General features: G+C 38.1%; 1 protein-coding gene, 1 long non-coding RNA gene and 1 pseudogene across 3 annotated transcripts; 1 reads left to right on the top strand and 2 right to left on the bottom strand.

The window, feature by feature from the left end:
- Positions 1-637: 637 nt before the first annotated feature.
- Positions 638-14,055, bottom strand: LOC111857887 (calpain-1 catalytic subunit-like). The gene is made up of 22 exons (XM_072698823.1): positions 14,019-14,055; positions 13,438-13,689; positions 12,636-12,705; positions 12,089-12,207; positions 11,855-11,988; positions 11,545-11,719; positions 11,301-11,375; positions 8,391-8,476; positions 8,010-8,084; positions 7,633-7,790; positions 6,648-6,811; positions 6,383-6,394; positions 6,056-6,264; positions 5,472-5,508; positions 4,676-4,738; positions 4,493-4,550; positions 4,000-4,058; positions 3,684-3,752; positions 3,507-3,585; positions 2,657-2,773; positions 1,163-1,215; positions 638-1,055 (listed from the first exon to the last, which is right to left on the bottom strand). The coding sequence occupies exons 2-22, from the start codon at positions 13,672-13,674 to the stop codon at positions 1,029-1,031; spliced, it is 2,076 nt and encodes a 691-aa protein (XP_072554924.1). The 5' UTR covers positions 13,675-13,689; positions 14,019-14,055; the 3' UTR covers positions 638-1,028.
- Positions 14,056-20,072: 6,017 nt separating this feature from the next.
- On the top strand, positions 20,073-25,721 carry LOC140578323 (uncharacterized). Of its 2 annotated transcripts, none has more exons than XR_011982423.1 (3): positions 20,073-20,141; positions 20,883-21,581; positions 25,260-25,721. It is a non-coding gene; the product is annotated as an uncharacterized lncRNA (long non-coding RNA). The 2 variants fall into 2 exon arrangements; XR_011982422.1 differs by having other exon boundaries at positions 20,087-20,412.
- LOC140578372 (thrombomodulin-like) lies at positions 23,249-24,911 on the bottom strand (annotated as a pseudogene).
- Positions 25,722-27,944: the final 2,223 nt, after the last annotated feature.

Below are 27,944 nucleotides of genomic sequence, written 5' to 3'. Positions count from 1 at the left end.
CCTTTTCCAGCGACCTCATGACCCCCCCATGCTCTCCCAATCCGTGATTGGGTGTCCCTGTGTTGTCTGTAGTGTGAGGACGTGTGCCCTGGGATATACCCTCCCGGGATGGTTATACTGCAATTGCTGTCCTCAATGTTATGGGACATAAAGCATAACATATATGCTAAATTGCTGTTTGCAACCACAGAGTATCAGACAGAAATGCCTGCAGTGAGGAGGATTGTTGATTGTTGTGAAGTTTATTTAAAAAATCATCCAAACATTGAACAGACTATCAAAGTACACAGAATCTGAAAAATACATTAAGATGTAAAAAAAGTAATTATGTCTTGACATCCCAGACTAGGACAGGCAATTAAAAAATAGATTATGTCATCTGTCATCAGTGGAAATAATATTAAATGTATAGTGGTACCTCAGAACTCGAATTTAATCCGTTCAGAACTCTGGATCGAATTCTAAGAAGTTTTAGTTGTGATCGAACTTTCCCCATAAGAAAACATGCACTGCAGTTTTTTGCAAATCCCTCAAACAGAAAACCATTAAATACAAAAGGAACAGCTTAGTTTGACTTCAAAACATTACTATGTATTATATTTTGAGTTTGTTGTAGGGATTTTACAGGTTTTTAAAAAAAAAAAAAAAAAAATCATATAATATATCGACCAGCCCCCAAGTGCGTCGGCCCACCGGGCATTTGCCCGGTATGCCAGATTACCAGTCCAGCCCTGCCTGTAATTAAACCCCGTATTCCCCGATACCCTGACGTCTGCGCCTTTGTCTCCGTTCCGTCCCCGCTCGGCACAACAATATTATTATAAGTAAACATATTAATGGTTTATTATTAATATTATCTTTATAATCTTTATATAATCTTTATTTTAAAATGTATTTTATTACATAATAATAATTACTGTCTATCATTGTCTAAATGTATTTTCACTGTCTAAATATATGTATTCAGTTAGTGTAAATATGCACGGTATCACTGTAATTTCCCCACTGTCTGCCTTATAAAAGACTACTCAGGAGTAGATGTTGAGATACAGCCACTGAAAATAGAGAAACAAATTGGTTATAGTTTAGCAGATATTTCCATTAACCTACCCATCTTTGTAACCAATACTGCCAACTACTAAGCCCCCCAAAATAGCATTACCTCTTTTTCTTTGAGGTACATGCCTTTCCCATCTGACAGGTTCTTGAATATTTCTGTGAGAAAATGATTCCACATATTATGTCATATTCACCAAAATTACACGCATAAATGCAAGTACTAGTATTTACTAAGCATTAGTAGTTCTGTGCATTCATTTTTCTAAAACTCCATTTATTTGACACTTGCCATCCTAAAATGTCTAGTGGATAAAAATCGATTTATACCACCATGTGGTCAAACTCTCGAATCAGAAGGGCGTTGAGTAATTTTCTGTATCCATGTACACAGTGCCAGCTAGGTAAACCACAGTAGTAAATTAATGCACGATTACGATCTTTGATTCTAACTAATGTTATTTAACAAAAATGAAAAACCAAGAAAATGGTAAAGGTCTCATAGACAACACTTCTGGTGACCAGGACCTGTGATCAGTGATTAATTATCAAAATAATTTACTGATGTAATGCACTTGTAGTCCAGTCATACTTTACAGTTCTGTTTAACCTGCCTAAACAAGATGGTACGCTAGTCTGGTTTTAATAATTGGTAAATTTTACCCATGATGGAGCTGAATACGTGGAGGTACAGAAAGGTAAATTAATAAGACAATAGCTCAGTATTTATATTTACATTTCTTTGGCTACACAGCAGTGTGTTTAAAAACTTATAATGCATTGGAGTCCATTATCCTTTACATATTTAACCTCCAAAACTGGTCATAACTTAACCACGGTAACCATTGTGCCCTTGTGATAGTGATTAATGGAAAAACAGAAAAAACTTTATCAATCACTAGAGGGAGATTCGGGTTTTACGGCAAGAAACAGAAAGACAATGGGACAAAAAATAGTCAGTGACATATTTAAATAATAAACATTACAAATTAGGTCTTACTTTGTACCAGAAATAAATACAATTATGCAAAAAGCCTGTAATGTGCCAACAGGATTTATCAGACTCGGGAGAATTCCTGGTGGGTTGCTTAGCTGCTGTACCGGTCAGAAACAAAACAATTTGTCTAGTCTAAGATTGGGCCACTCGAAAACAAAACACTTTTGTGTTAAAGATTTTACAACAACGCTTCAAAATGTTATCCAGCAAGTCCCCCCCCCCCCCCCACACATACACACACACACACAATAGACCACAATTGCAGGGTTGCCAACTCTCACGCATCTTCCGTAGCACTCAGGCTTTCAGACTCTCACGCAAGAAATCTTACAGCAAAACTGTATTATTCCATTACAAACCTAAAATTAGCTGCATCAACAGCATTGGGGTAGTTTTCAAATGCTACAGACTAATAACAAGGTGATAAAATTGTTACATACATGTAAATGTGTGTGCATGTGTGTGACTTGTCTCGAATTGAAAATCTCACTCCAGTCTTGGCCATAAAATTTCCTGGCTGGGGCCTAGTATTTATATTAAAGAAGTAACAAGAGTAAATAATGGGGGGAAATGCATATGTAGCAGTTCTGAGGAGGAACTCACTGTTCAAGCTGTGCAGACGCAGCATGAGGAAGATGAAGCTCTCCAGAGTGATTTCCCTGGAAGAGCTGCCATGGCGCAAGGCCACCAGGTTCAGCAGGTCATCGCTCACGGTGACGCCTGGCAAAGCAAGGCAGAAATGCTAGTGTAAAAAGCACAGGGTGTTGACACAAGCAAACTACAAACAAATGGCTTTCATGGGCAGAGTTTGGGGGGGCCAATCGCCTGAATCAAAATTGCAGTTAATTGGCAATTTGGACACCTATGCCAGTCTGGAAAAAGACGACCCTGCATTGGCTAAATTGTGATGTAAGTGTTTTACCTGTATAGCTAACAAATTGCATGGATTTAGCAGTTGTCTGTTTTGGTTAGTTGTTTGAATGCAACAGTTTACCATCAAAGGTCAGTAAATCGAGGGTGTAGTGAGGTTATAATTGTGCTCTGTGCTGGCACTTTGCACTTTTGCATTAGAGGTTTGTTGGTACCCTATAGGTAGACAAAATAATAGCTTATGTATGCATCAGATGTGTGCGTTAAATCATAAGGTAAACAAGATGTGGGGATTTTTTTTTTCCCCCATCAAGTGCAAACATCAAACTCCGCCTACGATGGCCTTCAAGTCAGAAAGCAATTGGAATTATAGGAGGTTCTCTAGCAGTTTCAGGTCACACTATCTGAAGTGGTTGGGCTTGTGCCCAGGGCCTGTGGCTGTCTCTGCACTCTGACCCCAGCCTGTACTCATATAAAGGCAAATAAAGTACCGTGTCTTTAAAAAAAAAAAAAAAAACAAGAAACATAAGCATATTTCCTGAAAATTAAACACAGTCTCAAATCGATTAGATGTCGGGGGCACCTGCGGTTTGAATTGCATTCCGCAGTTCTTGCAAGGACAACTTTCCAGTACGAGAAACATCCTTCCTGATGAAAACGTCCTGTGAAGCAATAAAAATATTTATAAATAGCAGCCGTGCATGCAAAATGCAAGGTTGGTGTTTGTGTGAGATATGTGGATCTACAGAGGATTACATACCTTGTAAGCCTGAACACGTTTCCACAAACGTGAGAACTCTGCGTTTTTCAGTGTTCCAGTGACTGAAAGCTGTGGACGAACCAGTTAAGGGAATATTCCTGACAAGCTTGGCATAGTGGTTTGAAAGCCAGGAAAAATTCTGCAGGCCCACACTTAAAAATATTATTTAATGAGTGCACGGGTTAATTCTTACAGTATGAAAAAATCAGTATAATAATTAGAATTCAGTTATAAATAAGTAGCTAGCTAAAAAGCAAAGAATAGGAAGAGAGATTAGAAGCTATGGATGTTTTCATACTACAGAGATAAAGGATACATCCATCATCGCTACAATACTTCTGCACATTTCCAAACCAAAGCCACCTGATGACATGTCTGGAAAAAATAAAGCATTGTATCATGATTACTTTAACAACGTATCTTCGCTGCCATAGTATGTTTCTTAAAGTACAATACAGCATAACCCCACAGGGTACGCTACACCCAGATCAGAGACACAATTACTATTATACAAAAATATATTACTGTACAAAAAGCTTCACTTGTTATTTTTCTGATTTACTCTGGTTCTGAAGCCCCTTTTCTAGGGGAAAATGTCACAATGATAAATTCATGGTTGTTCACTTGTGGTCCTGCAGACCCAAGTCTTCGATCATTCAACACATAATTAAGAGCCTAGACAGGGTCCTAACAGACAAAAAAAAACCCATGGTTTGAGTAACTGGCTGAAAGTAAATCCTACTGTACTTAGCTCTCTGGAGCTGTAATTTAATAGCCCTGCCATTTGCCGTAATAGATTAAGATCGTACCTGTGACCACATTCTCATTCAGAAGTTTCTGTAGTTGTTCCGCATCAACTTCCTTGAGCTTGTTCAATCAAAGAACAAAAAGCAAAATTTGATTTTTATATATAAGCTATATTTAATTACATTTGTATGTTTGAATACCTTTCACACAATATAATTGCATGCTTGTGGACTTAAATACAGTACCTTATCAGAGTATGGAGCAAACACAGATTCGTGCTCAGTTGGGGCATAGTCGGAATAGATTTTCTGAAAGAAATTAGAAATCTTAAGTTTCAGTTATACGGCAGGTAGAATTTATACAGAACTGTCAGGAAACACTAGGTACTATAAATCAGTGGGTTGGGCAATGAGAGGACATGACTGGGATTCACTGATTTCGTAATTCCATGTCAATCAATCATCAAGGATCTGTGTCCACAAATTTCTCAGTTAATGAAAACCAGCTGGCCTTTATTAATGTGGCATTTCTCTTAATAAACCTCCTTCTGCTGCTTTGAACTCTGCTGTTCATCTACACCTTCTGTCCAACTCATGCAATAGATCTCAAGTTCCTGGAAATTATTAAGTTAAAAAGCAAGGCAGTGAACCACTCTCCCTCTGGCCGACTGAATCTCCCTTTGTGAATATGGTTAGCCTGCATGTTGTTCTATAAATACATGCTCAGGTTTATCAGCCAGCCTACATATATAACTGGAGATGTTAATTTGCCCGTAGAACTTTTGGCCCAAGTGCATTAGCGCCTGACAACCTGGCAGTTTGCCCTTGGACGGTAATCTGGGATTTGGCATAGTCACCACCAAACTGGTCTAGCCACATTAAAGCCACAGGACATGGCAAGCAGTAGGCAGGTAAGCCTCATGCCCCAGGCTCAGCGGGAGCATGTTTGACAGTGGATTAACTGATGCATCGCAGCATAAATCTGACACATTTCTACTGTGTAGCCAGAACTCCCATAAAAGGACGGAGCGCTGAGCTGTACCTTATTGATGGTCATGTGGTTCTCAGCTGAGCTGTCACTAAAAAAAAATTAAAATCTTTGAAACATTCTGGATACCATTTGAGCAATTGTTATTTATTTGCAAAAAACCCTGATTAACGCATTTTTCACAGCCATAAACTGATTCTGTTTTTGACAAGCGGCAACAGAGGTTTTCTTTGTCTCAAGGATGATAAATGTCTCACTTTTATCAATATCCAATTAAGCGAGCTTGATACGAGTTAAGGCAGTCTTTGGAAATCAATAATATCTCTATGTGTGCTATCTATTATGCAGTATCAATTATAAAATAAGCGCAATATATTCTGTGTTGTAAATCAAACAAATCCAAAGTCCATGGAGAATTTAATCTTTCATGTTTAGTCATACTTTCAATGAAGTCCAACTGACACAATATTTTTATTATAGTATTTTAGTATATTTATTATTTGCTTAATCACAAAGTGCAGCCCAGTAGTTGTCATGGTATACTGTACACCTTCATTATGGTGTAGACGTAAACCAAATTATTACCGTTTCTTAATGGATGCAATTTAAATGCAAATGAGTCACAAAAGGAAACTCACCCAACAGAGGTCTGCATCTTTGAGAAAATCATCAAGAGGAAGGAAGCCGTTTCTTCTGGGTTAAACGTCGAGGGCACAATAACAAACTCCCCGGGAGGTAAAAAGAAGACTTGGGTAGTTTCTCGAACATTCATGAAAGCTTTCGTTACTGATATTGGGCTGCTGCTGTTGAAGAATGATGCTGGAAATTTCCCTTTGGCATCCCGCAACTGGAAGGTAAATAAAAATGTATAGTATGTATAACATACAAACATAAGTTAGGTGACACATGTACTTGTAGTATAAACATGGAAACATTTTGCCAACATGACAAAAAAGCTTACTTACCTCTGGTGGTACCTGTACAATAAACAGATATTACAATGGTGTCAGTGTAAAATTAGAGCATCAGCACAATAATGAAAGCACATAATGAATTTTTTTAATTTTGCATCCTTCAAAAATAAATTGCCATAATACAAGCTATGACGAACTACATCATAGTACCTGAAGCACAAATTACTTTGGTATAAAAGTTAAGCACATTTTCGTCTGCTAATAATTCATGGCGCTAGGAGTAAAATTAAACATTGCAAGGAAGAAAATTACTAACCGCAAACAAAGTGAAACCAATATAATGATTGGGTGAAAGGGACCGACTCCCATTGTCTGGTTTCTGCAGGAGAGATACCACCATGTTGGTGGAATCAGGATGATCACTGCCCTTGGTTCCACATGTCACTCTGACTTGATACTGCGGATTCATCCAGAATGTCTCTGTACAGCATTTGAAGATAATATTTTAGGAAATGCCCAGAAACAACTAGATCAAATGTGTATGTCCTTTAGAGCTGGCCAATTAATTGAATTTACATTACAATTTTGGCTTACAACTATTCTCAAACAAAATAATTTAGATAAAATGATTATTGTGTCATTTCATTCCCAATGATGTTCCTGTTTTGTCTTATTGTTTTGCTATAAATCCAGTGCCCCCCTTTCCAGCCCCTTTTATTTGTTTCTGTCACACCCCGCTCCGTCCGCTCCTACTGTGTGCCACGCCCACCTCATTACCTCCTGTTTTACCCTGATTGTTCTCACCTGTCGCCTGTTCCGTTTACCTAGTCTCTTGTATTTAGTCCACGTCTTGAGTAGTTTTCCCCAGATCTGTCATCGTCAAAGTCCCATGTGTGAGTCTCCGTCTGCTTTGTACCCCAATAAACCCCGTTTTGTCCGTCCTCCTGGCTGCTCTCGCCTCTGCATCCCTGCTCGCCGACTCGCAAGCTGACAGTTTCTCAGTTTAATTATATTTTTGAGTTGAATGAAATCCATTTTTTCAATAAATGCAGGATATTTCCAATGTCAAGTAATCATATTAAATAATCGCGATCTGAATATTAACCAAATTAATTGTGATTATGATTTTCGCCATAATTGAGAAACCTTCATATCCTTGCCATTATTATGAGACTAAATAAATCAATTGTCATGCAATGTTCATTTTCCTGGCATAATCTCAATGTAAACGCCTTTGTGGTTGTTTTGGTTTTTCAAGAAGTCAAGTAAGTTGAGTAGAGCAATGTGTTCATATCAGATACCTCTAAACTTTATGTATCCACCTGCTGTCGTCCCAGCAACCCATTTGCCCGAGTGACAGGAGGAACCCCACTGACTGGGAGAATCGTCAAGAAACTCCGGAGTGCAACAGCAAATATCCACATCTTCAAAGTTCATTGTAAAATCCATCATAGACATCCTGGAAAATGTACAACCATCTCATTCATCTGTTCAGGTAACAGGTAACAAAATAATTTATTGTTAATTGAGTTTCTCCTTTTTTTTAATTTAGATGATAACTTTTATTGGAAAAAGTGATTGTTGACACATGTATGTATGAGGCATATTACACAATTAGATTTTTAGATCAGTGTCATTTTCTTTTAGATCAGTGCCATTTTCTTTCAGAAAGTCTTACCAGAATTCTCCATTGTCACAGATCTGCAAGCAGCTTGTCCTATCTTCTACAGTGACTGTATTCCACGATGAAGATCTGATATACAAAATACAGAATGCACTTTTTGCTACAACTATAAGGATCTATTATTTGCATAATTTTTGTGCAATTATGAATAAAAAAATAAGAATCATTCATAATCAAAGAAACTAATAATATTAGATAATTAGATAGTGACATTAATAATTCTACGACAGCATGGTGCTCATCGTCCAAGGCAAAATGAAATACCTACCACTGATATATAATAATTATTATTATATAATATTATATATCATAGTTTTATCTTATGTTTATATATAAATCTTGTATATTTATATATACACATATACACATACTCACCTATCACTCCAGTCTCCATTCCATTCTCCTCTACCCCATGGATTCCAGATTCGAACCAGATTCACAGGTCTTCCATGGCTCATGACCTGCATTTGTTAGACATGTGAAATATCCACCCATTTCTACAAGAAGAGTGCACACGCAAACACACAGACAATGAGGAGGAAGTGCACACATAACAAGCCGGGCCAGTAACTATGTGACGCTATAATGCTACCAACTAATGCTACGTTCACACCGCGAGCGTCAAAGACGCCAGCCGTCGCTCCCGCCGCCCTGAACGCGACGCTACCCAACGCCGGAGACGCTCTCTGACGTCATAGAGTGGGCGGGGACAAGGCCGCTCTGAATGCCAGGCTCTGAGAACTTGTGAGAGCTTGAACTTGTGAGAAACGTGTAGCTTATATCTTTGCACCGACTCCTGATAGGACATAATTTGTCAAATAAATATTGTTGTGAGCCAGTTATTTGCATTCCCACTTAAAATCAAGCGTTCTGGAGGGAAAATGTTACCTATAAATAGTGTAGCGCTTCTTTTTAAATTTACCTTGGATCACAATGGATGATCGCCAAGTAGTTGCTTGTGCTTTGTTTCTTTAGTTAACATAAATAGTACTTAAAATGTTTCACGACAGTTCTACTAAAACACATAATTATGTTTTGACAAACACTAATGCTATAAATAGGTTTAACATTACGGACAATTTGCACTGTTTTCTCTGCTATGGCGCCAAAATTACTACTGATCTCCTTCCTTTTTCACAAAAAAATATATTATGCACTTCACCATCTCACCTGGAACACCGATTGTTTCGGACACTCTAGTCCATGCCTCATTTTTTTTATTTATGTCCCTGTATGCAAACAGAGACACATCATATATAACTGGGTACCCGGCCACAGCAATAATAAGTCTCTCCTCCATTGTGCCTAGGAACGGTTGGGTCGGAACAAAAGTTTACACGCTTATGTTCTGCGGCGCTCTCTTTAGCGGAGCATCTCTACATTCCCATTGGTTGCCGCCCAACCGCGTCACAGCTCATTACCATAAAGTTGACTGGATTCAACTTCTGTCTGACGCTCCCGCCGCTCAGATCGCGACGCGCCGCGCCGCGCCGCTCCTCGACGCCTCCCGACGCTCCCTCCCATAGAGAATGAATGACTTCCGGTCGCTTTGACGCTCTCGCCGCTCGCAGTGTGAACGTAGCATAAGCCACCACTACTGTCTGTGTGTGTGTGTGTGTGTGTGTGCGAGCGGGTTTACCTATCCTTATGGGGGCATAATGTCCCCATAACGTGATAAATATCCGTCCCCATAAGGGAAAACTCTATTTTATAAAAATCGGTGACTGCTATGAAAAAACTAAAAATGCAAAAACTCTTGTATTTTGTTAGGTTACTTATGGTTATGGTTAGGGCAGGGTAGGAGTTAAGGTTGTCATAGTTAGCGTTAGCATTTTTCCCATTGAAATGAACGAGCAGTTCCCATAAGGATATGTTTACCCTACATGTGTGTGTGTGTGTGTGTGTGTATAGTCCTGCTACAACGCGACTAACACTTTCCCGGAAAAACCTCATGTTCACTAAAATCGTAATATCCAATGGGAAACACAGGGTTAGAGGAATGCGACTCTAAAACTTAGTAACTTACGTTAAACGAAGTTCACATGGGTACAGTCTAGAAGAAGCAAATGTAAGTGAATTACTGTATAAAACGTTGATGTTTTATATTATAATTTGCCAGATGTTTTTAGATTTTTAGAATCTAAGACTTTGACGTGTGCAATGTACAAAATGGATGTACAAAAAAGCTCGACTCTTTCACATTTCAGACATCCTACCTCTCAGAGGAGTTACGGGAGTCTCCCACGTGCTGATAGCGACTCCCTCACGGACATTGTGTTTAACAGAGCGCGCGCGAGAGTGCAATCGACCAACCAGGCTCCATGGAAACGGTATAATTCTGCTACTGTAAAATCTCTTTAAGTCCCTTAAGGTTCTTCCTTAACTAAGGAAACATTTTAAGGAATTCTGTGCAACAACTTAAATAAATCCCTCAGCTAAGGAGAAATGAAACGTCAGGTGTACATACTTAAGTTGTCCAATGCTACCGGCCCCAGAGCTAATCTGGAATGTTTGGAAAAGGAGAGCTGGTGTCACGGAGCAGTTGTTAGCTGTCAGGGGTCTCGGAGCTTCCGGGAAAAGATCTAGAACCAATTTGTTAACAAATCGGATCCATTTCGATAGCTGGTCTTGCGTGCAAGTTTCTCGCTAAGGCCATATCGCATTGTATTTAACGTAGTGCTTTTTTGTCCGACAGAAAGTCACGGAAATACAAATGCGATTGTGTTCGACTTGGGTACTAATACATCAGTCGCGTTAGAACAGATTTGTGGTGTCACAGTAATAACTGTGTTGTAAAAAAAATATGTATAATATACGAACACACATACACACACGCACATTTGATAAATTGCCCTTTACTTGACTGGGCTCAAATAATAAAGTAATATACTATTACTTATGTATCGATTAATCACAAAGTAAGTCTTAGTTACCGATCTGATGTTAATCCATCATTAATAAATAGTGACGCATATTTTATCTCAAGCAGTTGCTATATTTGATACTATATCTGTTAATTCTGTAAACCTGAATTAGTGAGCAAGTAATGAATAACTCAAGTGAAATATTGATGTCATGCTTGTTCATCATTAATGAACCGTGATGCATCTTTAATGTTCTATATTTAGAATGTTCTATATCTATATATGCATCTATATTTGTTCATGATTTGTTCATTATTTGTACTAAGTATCTGTGTGCCACATCAAGTAAAGTATTACCAATAAATCATTAATATCTATTTATAAGTTGTTCATTTTTCCTGCATTTTTAATACCAACATACCTGTGCAACTCCAGTGATAGCATAGGCATGGCCCTGCACTATCCCATTGGGTAATTCCACATTTTCAGGAGTTGCCTGAAATCAATAACATGATTTTATACAATGTATAAAAATAAAATGAGCATGCTTTTCCAAACCGGAGGAGAGCATTTCACCTTTGAATTCTAAACATGGCAGGTTGGGTGTGATCCTGCATTTATAACAGAGACAAATAAGAAAAAAATAGCTGCACTTGAACACTCACCCCTTGAGCAGTCCCACACCCCATTAGGGACTTAAATTTCACAGCCCTGTTCATGAGATCCCAAAGATTTGGGGGTGCTTCCTTCAGCATATACATCACATGGATCCCTCCAGTGAAGTCCATCATGGCTTCTGACACATTCCCAGCTTTCAGGTCTGAGTATGACCCACACACTCTGAGACATACATGCAAATTGAAAGGTTAGCCAGTATTTAGCCAGTGCCAATTGTTTTTTCATTAGACTAAGGGTTGCTTTCTGTGATATAGATAAACCAGGCATTCGAGTGGTACGGAATCCAAGGTGACCTACTTGGCGTAGGCCTTTTCTAGCAAGGCAGCCCAGAACTCATTTTTAGTTGTTGGATGAACAAAGATTAAGTTTCCATCAATTGTTGGCAGCTTATCGTCGATCACGACATCCACCCACGCTCCAAATCTCCAGAACTGAATAAAAATGTGAGTAATAATAGACATGATGGACATTGTTTTTAACAAGATCATCTTGCAGTAATATTTGCAAACAGTACGACTTTAAGCCTGTTACCCTGAAATGAAATATCCCAGCATAATCTCTGTGAAATCCTTGGTCATTCGGCACCACCTTTTGCAGCATCTGCGGTTGAAATGTTAATGCTCCGACAGACGCCAGAAACCAGCAGTCACCTGCAAACAAACAGAGGCCCAAAGGATGTTCGTTAGAAAATACATAAGCATTCAATCAAAGCGTTGTTTGTTATGCCAATCCTGTAGCCAGACATGAATATGGGGAGTGCAGCAAATTTCGTGGGGGGGGGTTCAAATTTATAAGCTTATTTTACTACGTGGATACATATCTGGTGGTTGGGAGGGAACAGATTCCTGGGAGGAGATACAAACCCCTAATTGATACATATATGCTCAGTGTGACCCTATACTGATAGAGTGCCAGGAAGAGGAATGAATTAGTGTATTGTTATTTATAGATAAGTAACTGTAGTCTATAATAATTCTAATTATTACTACTGGTGAAATACTAATTTCTACTGAGCTCATTCCACTGAATAATAATAATAATAATAATAATAATAATAATAATAGCAAAATCTTATTACCCAAACATCCTTGAGCGATGTCAAATCTTGAAACTCCATCCACAAATAAGCATGGAGATGCTACCATTTTCTGAAAGAATCAACGCTTTTTATCAGTAAGAATCTAAATAAAAATACAAATTGCTGTACAGTTAAGACAAACAGTTATAGCATTTGACAGTACATGATCTCTTTGATTAACATCATACTCACATCTTAAAATTTCTATTTTTATTAGAGCACCGGCTAGCATACAGTTGTGTTACTCAGAATACTTCCAGACATTGTACCTGTTAGAACAGTGTGCTAAATTGGTTGTAGTTTATAAACAGGAAATTAAGTCAGATATTTGTTTAAGCAGAGAGATGATGTTGTGACTCAATGTTTATTTAGTTGTCTGAAATAAAACTGATTTAATAATTTCATGATTTCCATTTGGTACAATGTCAAACTGTGGTGGTGGGTAGCTAAAGCAATGAGGCGGTAAGATAATCAATTTTACAATATTACAAAAATGATTTTTTTTTTCCAAAGAAAAGAAATAACGTGATTTTAAATGACAATAACCTGCTAGCAATGAGTTATTCAAAGTTGTGGACATCTCTAAAACAGAGGAGGCACTAGGACCACCAGCTCTATGGACCACCCACCTCTGATGTCCACATTATTTTTCTTTGGAATTAAAAGCAAAATCACCAGTATTTTATTGTGTCCTCCTTACTATTATAGCTAAAGAACTTCCAGTGTACCGTCTGGTCTGTTGCTACAGTTCTTACTCTTGAAACAGATGATATCAGACATTTCTAAGAAAGACTTTACTTACATGTGGTCTTTTCCATTCTACTCTTGCCATGTCCTCAGGTTTAAGCAGTTTAGGGCCAATGATACTACTGTCTGGGGGAAATGTGCCATCAATAAACCTCTGTCTGTTCTTCAGAAACTGGTCCCGTAGCCAGTAGAAGTCTTGGCCACGAAACTTCACAGGGTCAGTCACAGTGCCCATCCCACGCTCCTGGTTCCGGTCCTTGATTATGTTCAAACACACACCGGGGGGAGGCATCTTTGCATACAAATTCTGTTGAAAACATTCAAAAATGGGTCACACTAACAATTCAAGTGCAATTAAGCTATCAACAATTTTCATTTAGTACATATAAATGCACTAAATGTTAAATATTAAACTACCTATTTGAAATTATCACAGGCAAATACAAATTCTACTAGTTTTCAAAATAAACATTTGATAAAACTATTTTCTAAATATACATTGAATTTATTTCCTTTTATCAAGACCTGCAAAGGTGTAAAATATTTTGTACTAGTTTTTGGCAGTTACTTTTTACAAAAAATATGGGAAATCACAAACAGAGGTTTTCTTATTTTTAATAGGCATACAGTACTTACATTTTATACAAGTTTGGTTTTCTGATTTCAAAAAAATTGTTCGGATTCCTTCAAACCTTAAGGAAAAACAAAAGGAGAAGCTCCTCACTCCCGTGTCCTTATCTAAAGCTCCACCTGAGCCTGAGGGAGTGTTTTATAGCACCTTTGACAAACAGACTTTAGCTTGCAGAACTTGCTCCGCCTCTCAGGTGATGAGTCAGGTTTTTCTATGTCAGCCTTAGTGTTTATACTGTGTAATTGTGTCAAATCTCCAATCTTACTTCAATTACAGCTTTACAGTTTCAGCACAAGCATCTAACTGAAGTAATCAGTAATTGTTTCCTGTGCTACCTAAGACAGGAAGATTAAAAATAGCTATGGCCTAGCCAATTGGTTTTAACTGTAAATTGCAAATTTGTATTTGTGTATTTATTTGTACATATGGTGAAACCTATAGTTTAAGGTATGGTTCTTAGCTATTTATAAACTGTTCCCAATCATTTGCACGGGGTATGCGGGTATAGAAAATGGATTGATGATTAAATAAAAATATTCACTTAAAAACAAATTTAGAAATGTATTACAAAGATATCTTTCCCCTGTCTCACAAAGAATAGTACTTGTAAATTACTTGTAACTAAAAACAAATTAGAAAGCATACAAAGGAATTAGTTATACATTGGCCTTAAAGATCTGCTCCTTTCCTATTAACTGTTACTAATCATTTGATAATATACAGTGGCAAAAAAAAATATGTAAACGCTTTGGAATTACTTAGTTTTCTGATTAGTCTTAAAATGCCATCTGATCTTCATATAACTTACAATAATTAACAAACGTGATCAGTTTCACCCAATAACACATTAGCCAATTCCATAAGAGCACTGAGCAACAGTGACTTCAAAGCACGTGATACTGATGGTGCATGAATCTGGTGATATTTTTTGACAGTTTATTGTATTTTATTTGCTCATTGTCTGACAAGGCAACAGTGCAGTGTAAAATCATATTAAAAACTAAGGAACATGCGCCTTTGGATTGTACAGTACAAAATATATAATACTGTCATAAATACCTTATAGTGTTCAGAGCTTTTTTGTTAAATGGACAAAGAAATGACAAGAAGATAAGCACAAAAGTGGTAGTAAAGGTGTGGGTGTGTTTGGGATTGAAGCAAATGGGTCTTCAGAGCTGAAGGAGAGGAAGTCATTGATTTAACCTCGGAAGATTAAAAACATCTAACAACACACCAGACAATATTGAATATTTATTGGTTGTGGAGCTTCTAATAAATGTATACCAGTGCAATTATGTGTTAGTGGTGACCTTTCAACTTTCAACATTCAACTTTTTTCTCAAAAGTTTATTTCAGCTTTAATCTTAAACTTTTCGACTTTGATCTCAAAACTTTTGACTTTAATCATAAAATGTTTTATTTTTTGTCCTTTTAGGTGGCCCTAGTGCTCTTCCCTACACATCAGACTGGTTCTGCAGGTTTTTGCTGGTTGCTATACTGACCTCTGTAAATGGTTTCCAAAATGCCAGGCAATGATGTTGCATAGTATTGTAACTAAATAAACCCTACAATGGAAATCACTATTTCATGTTGGTCTAGTTCATCAAAATCCATCAGTCATCTATGTGTCTTTCTTAAAAGAACTGAGAATGCAATATTACAGTACTGTTTCCTATAGGCACATTGTTTTTCAGTACCTGTTGCAAACCTTCCAGGTCCTTGACTGGTATAGACCTGCCTTGGTTTTTGTTGTGTCACATCCATAGAAAACCTATGAATCAGTCTTGCTATTACACTCTCAGGGAATCCTGATACCATTTCCAGACAGATTATGTCCAGTAATGTGCAATAATTACCTGCTGTAGCAACAGGCCAAACTCCATAAGATATACAAGGTCCAGAATGGTATAGTAGAAAACTTTCAGGGAACCAAGTTCTTTGACAGTTATAACCAATAAAAAAGGAAAAGCAACATTGTGATTGCAGTTTAGGAATTGTCATCTACAGTATAGAAAAGTGTAGTAATGTTTTTAAAGAAGATATTTCCTCTGTGTTTCCGACACCCTTATTATGAAATCTTCCCAAGAGGATGGGCCAAACTTCCATTATAGTGTAGACATTGTCTATAGGAATTTGTAGTATAATATGCACAATAGAATGTTTGTCATTGTAAATAAACAAAGCAGTCATTACAAAAATAAATTCTTACAAGATAGAACATGGGACAATATTCTTGGAGAAGTACCAACAATTGATTGCTCTACTTGGACGTATTTGACCTTCTGATCTATTTAATCACATTATAAATTCAAAGTAATTGAGGTCATGTGATTATCATAAAGACCATGTCATCATTTTCAGCTTTCCTTCACCTTTTTTCTGCAAGTACTTCAGACATGAAGTGACATAAAATACAAGGTATTTATTTTCTGGAAAATGGATTATATAAATGCCGGCAAAGCTTTTCCATTGAAATGAGGTAAATGAAGCACATCTGTTAAATGTCGATTACATGTCAAAGATGTGAAATGTTCTAAATATCTAAGTACCAAGTACAGGTATTCAATTATGTCCGGGACACATCCTGAAAGTAAGGATGCAAGTCAATCCGGGCATACAGTATGTCTTATCATTATAGTGGAGGGTAATTTTGCCATTGTGAAAACATCATAGAGTGAACTTACTGCTGTGCTAAGGCTGCTGTGAGATTTTCAATTCGAGACAATTCTGCACACATATGCACACACATTTACATGCATTCACATATCTGTAAACAGTGTGCATGGTTTGCATATTACCCCAATGCTTTTGATAAACCTAATTTAAGTTTATAATGGAATAATATAGATTTTCTGTAAGATTTCTTGTGTAACCGTGAAAGCTTGAGTGTCATGCCAGATGCACAAGAGTTGGCAACCGTGGTTTTATACGATTAGTGCAGTAGGTTTGTTTACACCAGTATCTACACAAACACGTGAGCAGGGGCGGATTAAGGTGCACAGAGGCCCCTAGGCTACAGTAGTCTGTGGGCCCCCCAACCCCACCCCCCTCCGCGCCAATGGGGGCCCCCTTGCAGGCTGGCACACGTGGGGCCCCTAGGCTTAAGCCATATCTAGCCTGTGCGTTAATCCGCCCCTGCACGTGAGTATTGCATTACGCTATAATATGGAAGGGCAAAAGGGTCAAAACGCATTAGCTCAAAATTGACGTGCACATTTTGTACATGTTAACGTTAAGATTGTTCCCTTCCAGCCTTCCATAGATCAGTGCAAAATAGGATACACCTGCCTTCCTCACCACCTTACCATCAAGACGAATACGACATAGGAGCTACGTTTCACCTTTCTGCAAGGAAATGTTAGGTATATTTCACAGATACGTGGTCCGTACACATTGCTTATGTTACCGCGTGCATTTTTGTTCTCTTGCATGAGTTTATAGACAAAACAGTGCCATGAATTGGCAAATAGCAATAAGGTCATATAGAAAAGGTTCCTGGTGAGTGGCTCATTTTGTTTGGGTTAACACATTGCTACACATTAACATGTGCAAAAGGTGCACGTTTGCATGTTAAATTTGAGCGTGAAACCAAGAGTAAGTTATGCTAAAACCTTTTTAGACTCATCCAGTTGTTTCAAATTAATGTTAGTGGCATATTCATGATTGTAGGAGAGTGGAACCCAGTCTTTCCCATGAAATCCAATTCCCTTTGATTGAAATGGTAGTTTACCCATCCTGTCCTAGCTCAAAGTGTCCTCCCTGACATGGATTAGGTGGTAACCCAAATTTGGCTATATAGTTAATTTTCAACTCCCAAATATCACGAAAACTTAAAATATCTCAAGGTGATATTGTACTCAAAAAATAATATTATATGGCTATTACATATAGGCTCCGGTCCCCCCTGGGACCCCTGTTGGGGTTAAGCGTTTACGGTGATGGATGGATATTACGTATCATATTATGTAAGATTATGCCACAAAGGGAAGGATCTAATCTTAGCTTTAGCAGCAATTATTTGGAAATATATGAATTGTAGAAAGTAAATTAAGCAAAATTATTTAAGTCAAAGTGATGAGAGACAGTCTAGGCTACTTAGGCTAAATGACATACAGTATGTCTGTATGTATACCTTCACATTATTTGATGAGTCCGTATTGTATTTGCATTGCAGTCATGTTTTGTTGATATCTAAGTTCTGCTTTGCAATACTGACAGACAACTGCATTTTCATTCCCTTTTAATGTGAAGCCCTTCCACACAAATTGTATTTGGATCCTGCACTATGTTCCTTTTACCATGTTGCTGAGTAATTGAGAAGGAACATTTTAATCACTCAATATCTGCAAAGGTTAACTGGGGCAACAAACTTTTCTTTAGAGTCAAGATGTAAGTGAATTAGTCTAAGTATAGGTCTACTGTTCACAAATGCTTTAAATTAAATTAACTGGTACAAAGCTGTGAAAAAATTAATAAAATGTGTAATTTCTTTTTGCATTAAGTTCATTGATCGTCTTTATTTCTCTTGACTTTACACATAGACATAAAGCAAAATTATAAATATAACAAATGTAACACTAAGGAAACACCCTTTTGCATTTACACATAAATATGTCTAGTTTAATGGCACTGATACTCAGATACAAGTGACACTGAAGAGGATAAACAGAAAAACCAAAAGGAGATGACAGATTATAGTTGAAAGGATGGGTGATAGGTATACAGTCTGTTCTGTTTATTTAATGAAGAGCTGCAAAAATGCAGCTGTTTCTCCCATGCCAAATCACTTCTGAACCTGTCATGTCTCAACTTGAAGCCTTCACTCCACAAAGAATGCATCTACATTTAATTATCAGATACATGAAAGAACAAAATACCGGCCACTCCTTGGAGTCCCTGGGGGTCAAGTACCTTACTAAGGGGTAAAAGGGTGGAACTACTCCGCTGACCCCAGGATTTGAACTAATGACCCTCCGATCAGCAACCAAGCCCACGGGGCCACACAACACCCTCAGGGCCCCTGCACTCAGACCTTTGCACCCACAAAATATTTTTCCCTTCTACACAAGGCAGTGTACAAACATTTAATAATATATTCTTTGTATTCCTGTAAGGCCTCCAGTTTCCAGTCACCTGCGACTGAACCACAAGCAGCAGTAAAAATAAATGAGGTTATCAAAAGAACAGCAAACCAGAATAAATAACTATAACTACCTGAGTATTAACTGGAGTGTTTCTTTAGATATCAGTTACACACTCTACTCCAACACACTGGGCACTGAACAATAACCTCCTGAGGTCCAGCAATTCATCTTTGTGCCCTGTAGAGGACATCATGTTTTTTGCTCATATCTCATACTGTACATGCCACTCTGTAAATTCCTGTTGTTTCTTAAAGAGGACAGTTAGAGCTTTAATATGAAGTTACATGTCTGCAGATGTGACCTTGATAACCTCCTCTTCCTTTCAAATCAAAATTTTTAAATCAATATGATTTATTTCTCCCCTGGATCTCAAGAGGCTACATGAATAAGAGCCAAGATTGTTGCACTTGTAAAATCTAAGCATGTTATTTGTTTAACCAGCATGAATAGAGGCAATCAATTACTTGTACAGTATATACACACTGTTTAACAGTCAGGGGGAAGTGCATGCATCTTCCATAAGCGTTTATACAATCACAGAGCGCCTGCCGTTGATTCATGAGGTTAGAACATCGGGCACTGGATGCCCCCACATGCAGGCAAACAAATAAACAGAAGTGATAAATATATCCACCCGCTTAAACACCTCCTCTATTCCATAAATCCCCGAAAAGGAAATGTGTCATACTCATTCATGAGACGTTTAGACAATTATATTCTGAATTAAGTTTTTTCTACTTTGAAATGGACGATATGCAAGCTGATGCCTACAAATCACATTTAAATGATGTTCAATATAAATAATGTGTAATCCAGTTTAGAACTGATCTAGCAACTGGCTGACCCTGCTTTGGATAAACGTATCTCCTAAATGGATAAAAAGGGGCTAATTGTAGGGGCTCGACACACAAATTTCGTTGCGTATGCTTGGAGGAGAGTACCGGAGCAGAACAATAGGTGTCGCTGTAGTACAGCGTGAACGAGGTAAAGCCAGCTGGAAGACAAGCCTGTGTGTGAAGCTTTTGTAACGCTGGACTTGATTATTCTGTATTTGCACATTATTCCTTTTGCATAAACAGTTGTACATTTTGAAATCGTGATAAATCCATTTGTCTAAACAAACTAACAAATAGATAGCAAACCACAAAACGTATGCGCCATCTTCTGAGGGGGCAGAAGGCGCGAGGCAAAATGTGTATGGGGCACCACATTGCTAATTACAGCCACGATTTAATTAGCCCGGATACCTTCAGCAGTAAGTACCTGTGGCAAACTGACCAGTTTGTATTTTTTTATTGTTTTACAATAATGGTGATGGTAGAGAAGTGATTATACTACGGTGGGCAATAATTGTACTAGTCGTTATCTCCCGAGCGACGTAAATTAAAGTGCAACTAAACTGTGACCGGTAAAATTTGGTTTATCCCGATGACCTGCGTTTCTCACAAGATTGAAAAGTATCGAAAAAGTAAAACATCAGTGGCATATACGAAACAGATTTTTAATTGACTGTTGTATCTGTTTCAGTTTTTATGTTGATTCTGTATATTTTAATTAGTATAAATTACTGCATTCGCTGTATATATTTTATATTCCGTTATTATGGTCTGCGGCACAGAAAAAAAAGTATGTCTAATCGTTGAAAATAAATTAAAATTATGCTGTTACTCGTTATTCACATTTAACGGTCACAAAGAATGCATTTTATCTCCTTAAACTATCCAGTGAAGTAGCCTGTTAAAGGCTTCGAGGACACAGGAAGGAAAGGGAGTATCCTGGCCATCACCTGACCGCTTCCTATTACTGAAGCTGAGTGGCATTTTTTACGCATATTCGCTGGTGAAGCAAGACAAAAATATATTATAGCAATATAGTGAACTAAACTTGGCTGTAATCGTCATATATTAGCAACCCTGCTCGAGATAAGCAGCTGGATGGATGAGCAGATGGTTAATTGTAATAGTCATTTGCATCATATCTGTTCATTTATACTCCAGCCATGGTAGACAATTTCTTTTAAGTTTAGTTTAAGTTTGGAAAAGCTGTTTATGTTGTATCTATTCAATTATATTCTAGCCATGGTAAATCGTTTAATTTTGTTTAAATTTAAGTTTTGAATAGTTGTGATGTATCTGTTCAGTTATATTCTAACCATGGTTAAACATTTAATAATTTAGTTTAAGTGTGGTGCAGATGGTAACACAGATACCTCATATCTCCAGGGTGGAGTCCTACCTACCAAACCCCCAACTACAGCTCTGTGCCTGTAGTTTGCATTTTTTTCTTGTGCTTTGTGATGGTCAAGCAACCTTCCAGGATGTCCGCTGCCCTGTTCTTCCAGGGATATATTATAGAACAGCGATTCTCAACCCATGTGTCACGACCCAGCAATTTCTGAAAGGGGCACGTGGCAGAATTGGAAATGTAAGTATTTTAAAACCAGCAAGCTCCTAGGCTGATCCACGATCAGATTTCCCAGCCCCGATCCTAGAGTTAACTTATATAAACGGGTCTCGGGTCTGCAAATGCTTAACACGAAATTAGTGAACACTCAACCAATCCAAGAAGCCAAACTGCAGATGCTAAATTTAAAATTCACTGGCACATCCAATCGGATTTGTGCAACAGGAATTGATTGATGTAAGCTGCAGAGTGCACTGCACTGATCATAGCGTTAATTTAAACCTATACTTGATACAGAGTTGTGACTGAGCTGGCATGGTAAAAATCGGTCGCAGTGCAAAGAAGGTTGAGAACCACTACTTCTAGAATGTCTATAACCCTATACTGCATAAATGATGGAAATATTGGTGGATAATAACGATTGTCATTTCTGGGGGCATCTTGGTCTAGCACCAAAGTGAGAGGAACGTGAAATCTGATATATGACCACTTACCTTGTTCCTGTTAATTTGTGCTTTGGGGTGGAAATTCAGGGTGGGGGGCAGTCTCTGAGTCACATCAACTCATTACAGTATATATTTTCTAGTACAATAATAATAATAATAATCATAATAATGACACTTTTGTTGACCCCCATGGGGAAATTCCCTTTTCGCCAACTCCATCTTGCTGTCCATGACACACTGACACGTATGTAGTTGACATTAAGCTTGGCAGTGAAGGGGAGCCACCTCAGATGTGATTATTCTGACAAAGCCAGCAGAGCCATTTGGGAAGTGAGTCAGCCACTTGACTCATTACTCACTTCTGATGATTCTACAGATTAATATCTTAAAATTGAGCTCAGGTATTAATCAGATTTTTTTTTAATGGTTCATTTTGAAAACAACTAAATTATTTGCATCTAGAATGACTGATTGTGTAGGGCGGTGGCTCAGTAAACAGCATTGTAACTTCACATATGTAATCAAAAAACTAACAATGTGAAAAGTCTTGAATTTTGTTTGTTTACTTGTGGTTAAGGTTAGGGCTGGGTTGGGTTACAGTTGTTATAGTTGGGATTAGGGTTTTCCCGTAGAAATGTGTGCGTGTGTGTGTGTGTGTGGGGGGGGGGGGGGGGGGGACAGGGATCCCATCCATGGTGTCCCCTACCTTATGCGCTATGCATTGGGTTTAAAATAATCAGGCCATCCGTTTGCTCAACAGCTCAATCAAAAATTTAAAGATCTAGGCAATCACAGACATTACAGTAAACTAAGATTAGGATTACAGTTACATTTATTTTAACAGACTATAGCAGCATTCAGGTGAGTCAAATGATGCATCACAAGCATAAAGCTGTCAATGTAAGATTATTAAGCCCTAATAAAAAGTATTTATGCAGAAGTCCAACGTTGAGGGCCACTTATCATTCTGCAGAAGTCGGTAATTACCCGTGATTATAGGCGATTTCTCCAAACTAAGTAACTTTGATTGTAGTGAGAACATCTCGATACACTGGAAGATATCAACATATACATCCTAATCGATGTAGGCAATAACAAGCCAAATAATAAAGGGTTCTATATTCAAACGTTCTTAAAGGTATAAGCCAATCCAGCACGAATATTCTACGAATTATGTTTTTAGAAAAAAAACAATAACTATTACGGAGAACAAAGGAAGTGTCAGGAAGCTTGGTTTAAGCGTTAGGAAAGGTGAACTGCTTCTGATATCCTGAGTGAAAAAGGGAGTCGACCTGTTATACAAGGCGTTGTCTGCATCGTTAAAAAATAAGCATAACGGTTCCTCCGAACCGAAGGCTCAAGTTTGTATCCCGCCGGGCAGGTACATTCTGGTAGCTTGCCTGCCTTATGTTTGCAAACAGCGGGGCATGCATTTTTATCGCAATGTTGTTCACACTTCATTCGGTCATTCTTCTTAGGAACAAACCCATCTCGACACTTGCAGGTATAGCTGCCTGGTGTATTTGAACACATGTTGGCATGGAGATTTAAGGCATTCGTCGATGTCCTTACACTTACCAGCAATCATTTTATAACCATCTTTGCATTGGCACAGAAAAGACGTCTTTTTGATCGTGGGATTTTGACAGATGCATGTTGATTGGAGTTTGGCAGATTTGTTCTGGTGCCCGCAGTCAGCATTTTCCACAACGCAAGTTATAGGCGAGATTTCGGTACTCGGATGGAGTACAGATGCACATATGACGTAGATGTTCTCGCATATGAATCCACTCGCTTTATCCTGACAGGGTCTCTCAGTCCATTTCAGATCGCTGGAGACGGAGATGCAACGTGGGGAGCAGACTGAGATGTTGTCCTTCCAGTTGGTGAATTGTGTGCTTGCATCTCATCTCAGACGAGATGTTGCTGCATTTCTTGTCTGGTAGCCGCAAACCAATCCAGAAGTCCCCTTTAGCTCCGAGCAGTAGATCCCATAGTGCTTCCAACACATCAAGGAAGAATATAAGCTGCTGTGCAGGCTAGACTGGCTAATTTTTACCCATGCTTGTATAGTGGGATTTGGTCTTTAATTAAAATAACATTTTAAATAAACTAACATTTACAGATTAGTAATCATCATTTGAAAATAATTAGGCCTGTAATTAGCTATATTATAATACGCTCAAAATAAAAAACTGTGTCCTTACAGAAGTGTTAACTTTTGTTTTTCGATGGACATCGATATTACCGATATGAAAAGTGACATTAGAGCGAACCAGATATAGAAGACCTATTGTGATCATACAGAACATGGTTTAATATGCAGATGACACTGTGATGACATAATACAAAAATGCACAAAATATTTAACAGCACTTCAGCAATGATTCAGTCAGAATTATTTCCCTTTGTAACCCAATTTGATAATTTTGATTTAAACATGAATTAACAGGACAAATTCTGTCACTGGCTGGCATTTCCGTTGTGTACCTTGTTTTTTTATTACTGTGTGTTTTTGTCAGTCGAATGACACCCAGCAATAGTTATCTGGGGTTAGGTTTTTCTTCTTTTTGCTTTTCTCACAATTATAAAAGCAGGCTACGACAATCAAAATGACAATGATTAATATTACAAGCCCAGCGACTGAGCTCATAATGCTCACAAACATCCACGTATCAGTAAACGAGTTTTTCCCCAGTACACTTCTGTTTGAATAGGGTGCTTCCAGCGTCGGTGAGAACAAACTGTTATTAGCTGTGTAACTGGATTTCACTTCGTATCTAATAGTCGTAGATTCGTCGTACATGCCAAAAGAATGTGTGTCTTTAAATAACTCATGGTCTGTTGTAACATTTAAATTCACACTCTTACTATCTTGACTTTCTTTCTCCCCTGCTGGGGACATTTTCGTGGGAATCGTGTTCAAGCCTTGAAGAGGTATGCAGGTGATTCCGTTGGTTGCCAGTTTATAATTCCCTTCGCAAAAGCATTTATAACTACCAATTGTATTAATGCAGTTTCCTTCGCAAGGACTGTTAATGCACTCATCAATATCCACACAGCTCAGCCCGTTACTTGACCTATTATAGCCTACAACGCAGTAACACAAGAAAGACCCTTCTGAATTTAAACATTGCTGAGGGCAATTGTGTTCAATGCATTCATCTCTATCTTGACATTTTCCATCAACCATCTTATATCCATTTTTACAAGTGCAATCGTAACTGCCATTAATATTCAGGTATGTTCACAGATTCACCCGTATCGGCCAATACAGTCTGGCTGCAGATCCACTGAGAGTCACGTCCACTGACACGCAGGAAGTGACATCACAGATCCACTGAGACACACAGCCATAGATATCTTTGGCCCCTTTTCCACTCCACTGGTACCAGTGCTGGCACTGGGGCTGGTGCTGAAGTTGGGAACCAGCAAGAGCCGGCCTGCATTTCCACGGACTTGAGAACCCAGTGGGAAATAAGTTCAACTGCAGTATTCCCAATAAACAGACTGAAAAGTGGATGTTGATCCATTTGTGGGCTGTGTCTTCAATATTTAAATACTGTCCATAGTGTTTTGTATGCTGTGTATATTTAACTAACAATACATTTCCCATATATTTTGTCTTACACTGAGTGTCCATGCTTAAAAGACTCACTGTCAGTACTGCTTCTTAGAAACAGTCCTGAACTGTGGCCCTCCCTAAATATGCTTATTATGTTTTGAGAAGTTATCAAGATCTTCATAGTGTGAGCAAAACAAAATTATCACTGTGTCAACCTGAAATGGTGCATTATATATAGCTCAGATGTATATAAGGAATGAAACAATGAGAGAAGAAATACTGGAAATGCAAATACAAAAGCAATACAAGAAAATAATAAAATATTAGGTCAGTGTGCAGATAGCATTAGCAGTGGTGAGTTCAAGGTCAATTTATCTTCAGGTTGTGTGCAGTTGTGGAAAGTGAAGAATAAGTGAAGAACAAAAACACTATGAGGGTAGTCAGTACTTGCTTTATATATAAATTATTATTGCAAATAGTGTAAAGTAAAAATTCTCATTTGAGACAAGAAAAAAAACACTTAGAAAAGTGAAAAGCAATAACAAAAATGTACAGTCCTACAACATACCGTCCTTTTTCATTTGACAGGTTATTCTCGGGTCAAAGTCTTCAATTTCACTAGAACAGACAAAAAAAAGTACACAGTTAACAATGTTACAGGCACCATTTAACCTTGCAGGTCTTTTCCTGCAACTCTTACCTTCTGCTGTGCTGAAGACTAGCAAGCAAGTTCTCTGCTTCCTGTGTGGACACACCTGTCAGCTGAGCTAGAGCACAGATGATGGACTAAACAAAACAAACGTTATGAAACACTGTTGTTGTTGAACTTTATTGTTATCCCCTGGGGGGCAATTTGTTTTACAGCCAGCAACACTTAATAAACAGACAACAGAGAACATTTTTACAGTAAAAGGTCACGTTAATTTACCAAACCAATGGCACTTGGAATAAAAGAATTTTTAAACCTATTTGTCCTACAGTTTGGTAATTTATATCTCCGGCCAGATGGAAGCAGCATGAACTCCCTCGATAAGGGATGGCTAGGGTCACACACAATCAACCGGGCCTTTTTCAAAGTCCTGGCCTTAAATTTAAAAATTATGCTTCTCTCACACCTTTTCTCCACATACATTATCTTAGAATAACAGAAGTATTTCCTACATAAATAAATCACTATACATAATTTGGCAAACAACATTTCATTTGTAGGTAGTGTATTGATGTATAAATAAATTAGAACGAATGCGGAAAAAGCAGTATAATGAACAGAATAAAAGAATGAGGAAAACAATTCGTATTACGCAAACATGGCATGAAGTTTAAGACCCATCCCATCAACACAATTAGAGAGGAAGGTTTCCATGTCCTCCCTATTATGAAAAATAAATATAAATGGGTCATTTTTATTGCCACTTTGACCCTCCAGGATCTCCCTGAGTGCTTCCTGTTGATCCTCAGGCCAACACTGGATGCGGGACACGCTGGAATGGTTTTTGTTCGTTATTGTTTGGCTGCTATAAAACACAGTTCGTCCTTAGGTTGTTACTACTTTCAGTTAATAGCTTAACTTATTTTCATGTGTGGATTACTCTGATCAGTTGAATGGTGTTTTCATGCCGCTCAAATGCAAATAACACTTAAAAGTTTTACTTAGTTTGTATTTAAGTTATTGCCCCACTGAGTGACAGTTTGACCTGTGATTTGTGATAGATCTACAAATGTGTCTGGGTGATATACAGATGTAGCCAAGTTCTTTACGAAGCTACATTAACTATTGTTCTGTTTCAAAAAGTAATCAGTGTGGCCGTTGGGGGGGGGGGGGGTTGCGATGCTAAGATTTTAAAAAATGTTCGGAGGAATCAGTTGCGTGGTCCGCATTAAATTGTATATTGGTCCATATGTGAAAATACAGGCCAGGTACAAACATTCATTAAAGCACCCCTGGATATAAACTGTCATTCGAGATGAACTTATGAATCTGGAAATTCTCTCCATTCCAGTCACACTCTGCTGTGACATGGGTGACACGAGGAGGCAATTATTGCCTTTATTGTTGCTCTTAATGCCTGTTCTTTGCAGATTAAGTTAAATCCCTTTTGGGCGGGAATGACGGGCATTCCTCTCCTCGGGTAGGGCTTTTTCAGCCCAAGAGAAACAATGTTACGCAATATTGTTTGCGTTGTCTTGGCACTTTGTATTTGCACTGTTTTCATTTCTATGCATTTTATTCATCTCACTGCAGTATGCAAAAGAATTCTCCCCTAGAAACAATAGTGCATATCTTACTAACCCTCTGTTTCCCAAAGCTTTCAGTAGTAACTTTTTGCTCAATTGTATGGTTCAAACTCTGTAAGTTGCTAACGTTGTTGTTGT

Source organism: Paramormyrops kingsleyae, chromosome 14 (genome assembly GCF_048594095.1).
Source record: "Paramormyrops kingsleyae isolate MSU_618 chromosome 14, PKINGS_0.4, whole genome shotgun sequence".
NCBI classification, from domain to species: Eukaryota; Metazoa; Chordata; class Actinopteri; order Osteoglossiformes; family Mormyridae; genus Paramormyrops; species Paramormyrops kingsleyae.
The sequence above is the reverse complement of the archived record's forward strand: the minus strand, read 5'-3'. Positions and strand labels throughout refer to the sequence as shown.

Bases quoted from the DNA above. Each gene is read 5' to 3' on its own strand.
- LOC111857887 (XM_072698823.1), bottom strand. From the start codon at position 13,674: ATGCCTCCCCCCGGTGTGTGTTTGAACATAATCAAGGACCGGAACCAG. The intron at 3,753-3,999 runs GTATCCTTTATC...GTTCGTCCACAG, and splicing joins GTATTGTAGCGATGATGGAT to CTTTCAGTCACTGGAACACT. The intron at 2,774-3,506 runs GTGCCCCCGACA...TTGCTTTGCCAG, and splicing joins GAATGCAATTCAAACCGCAG to GCGTCACCGTGAGCGATGAC.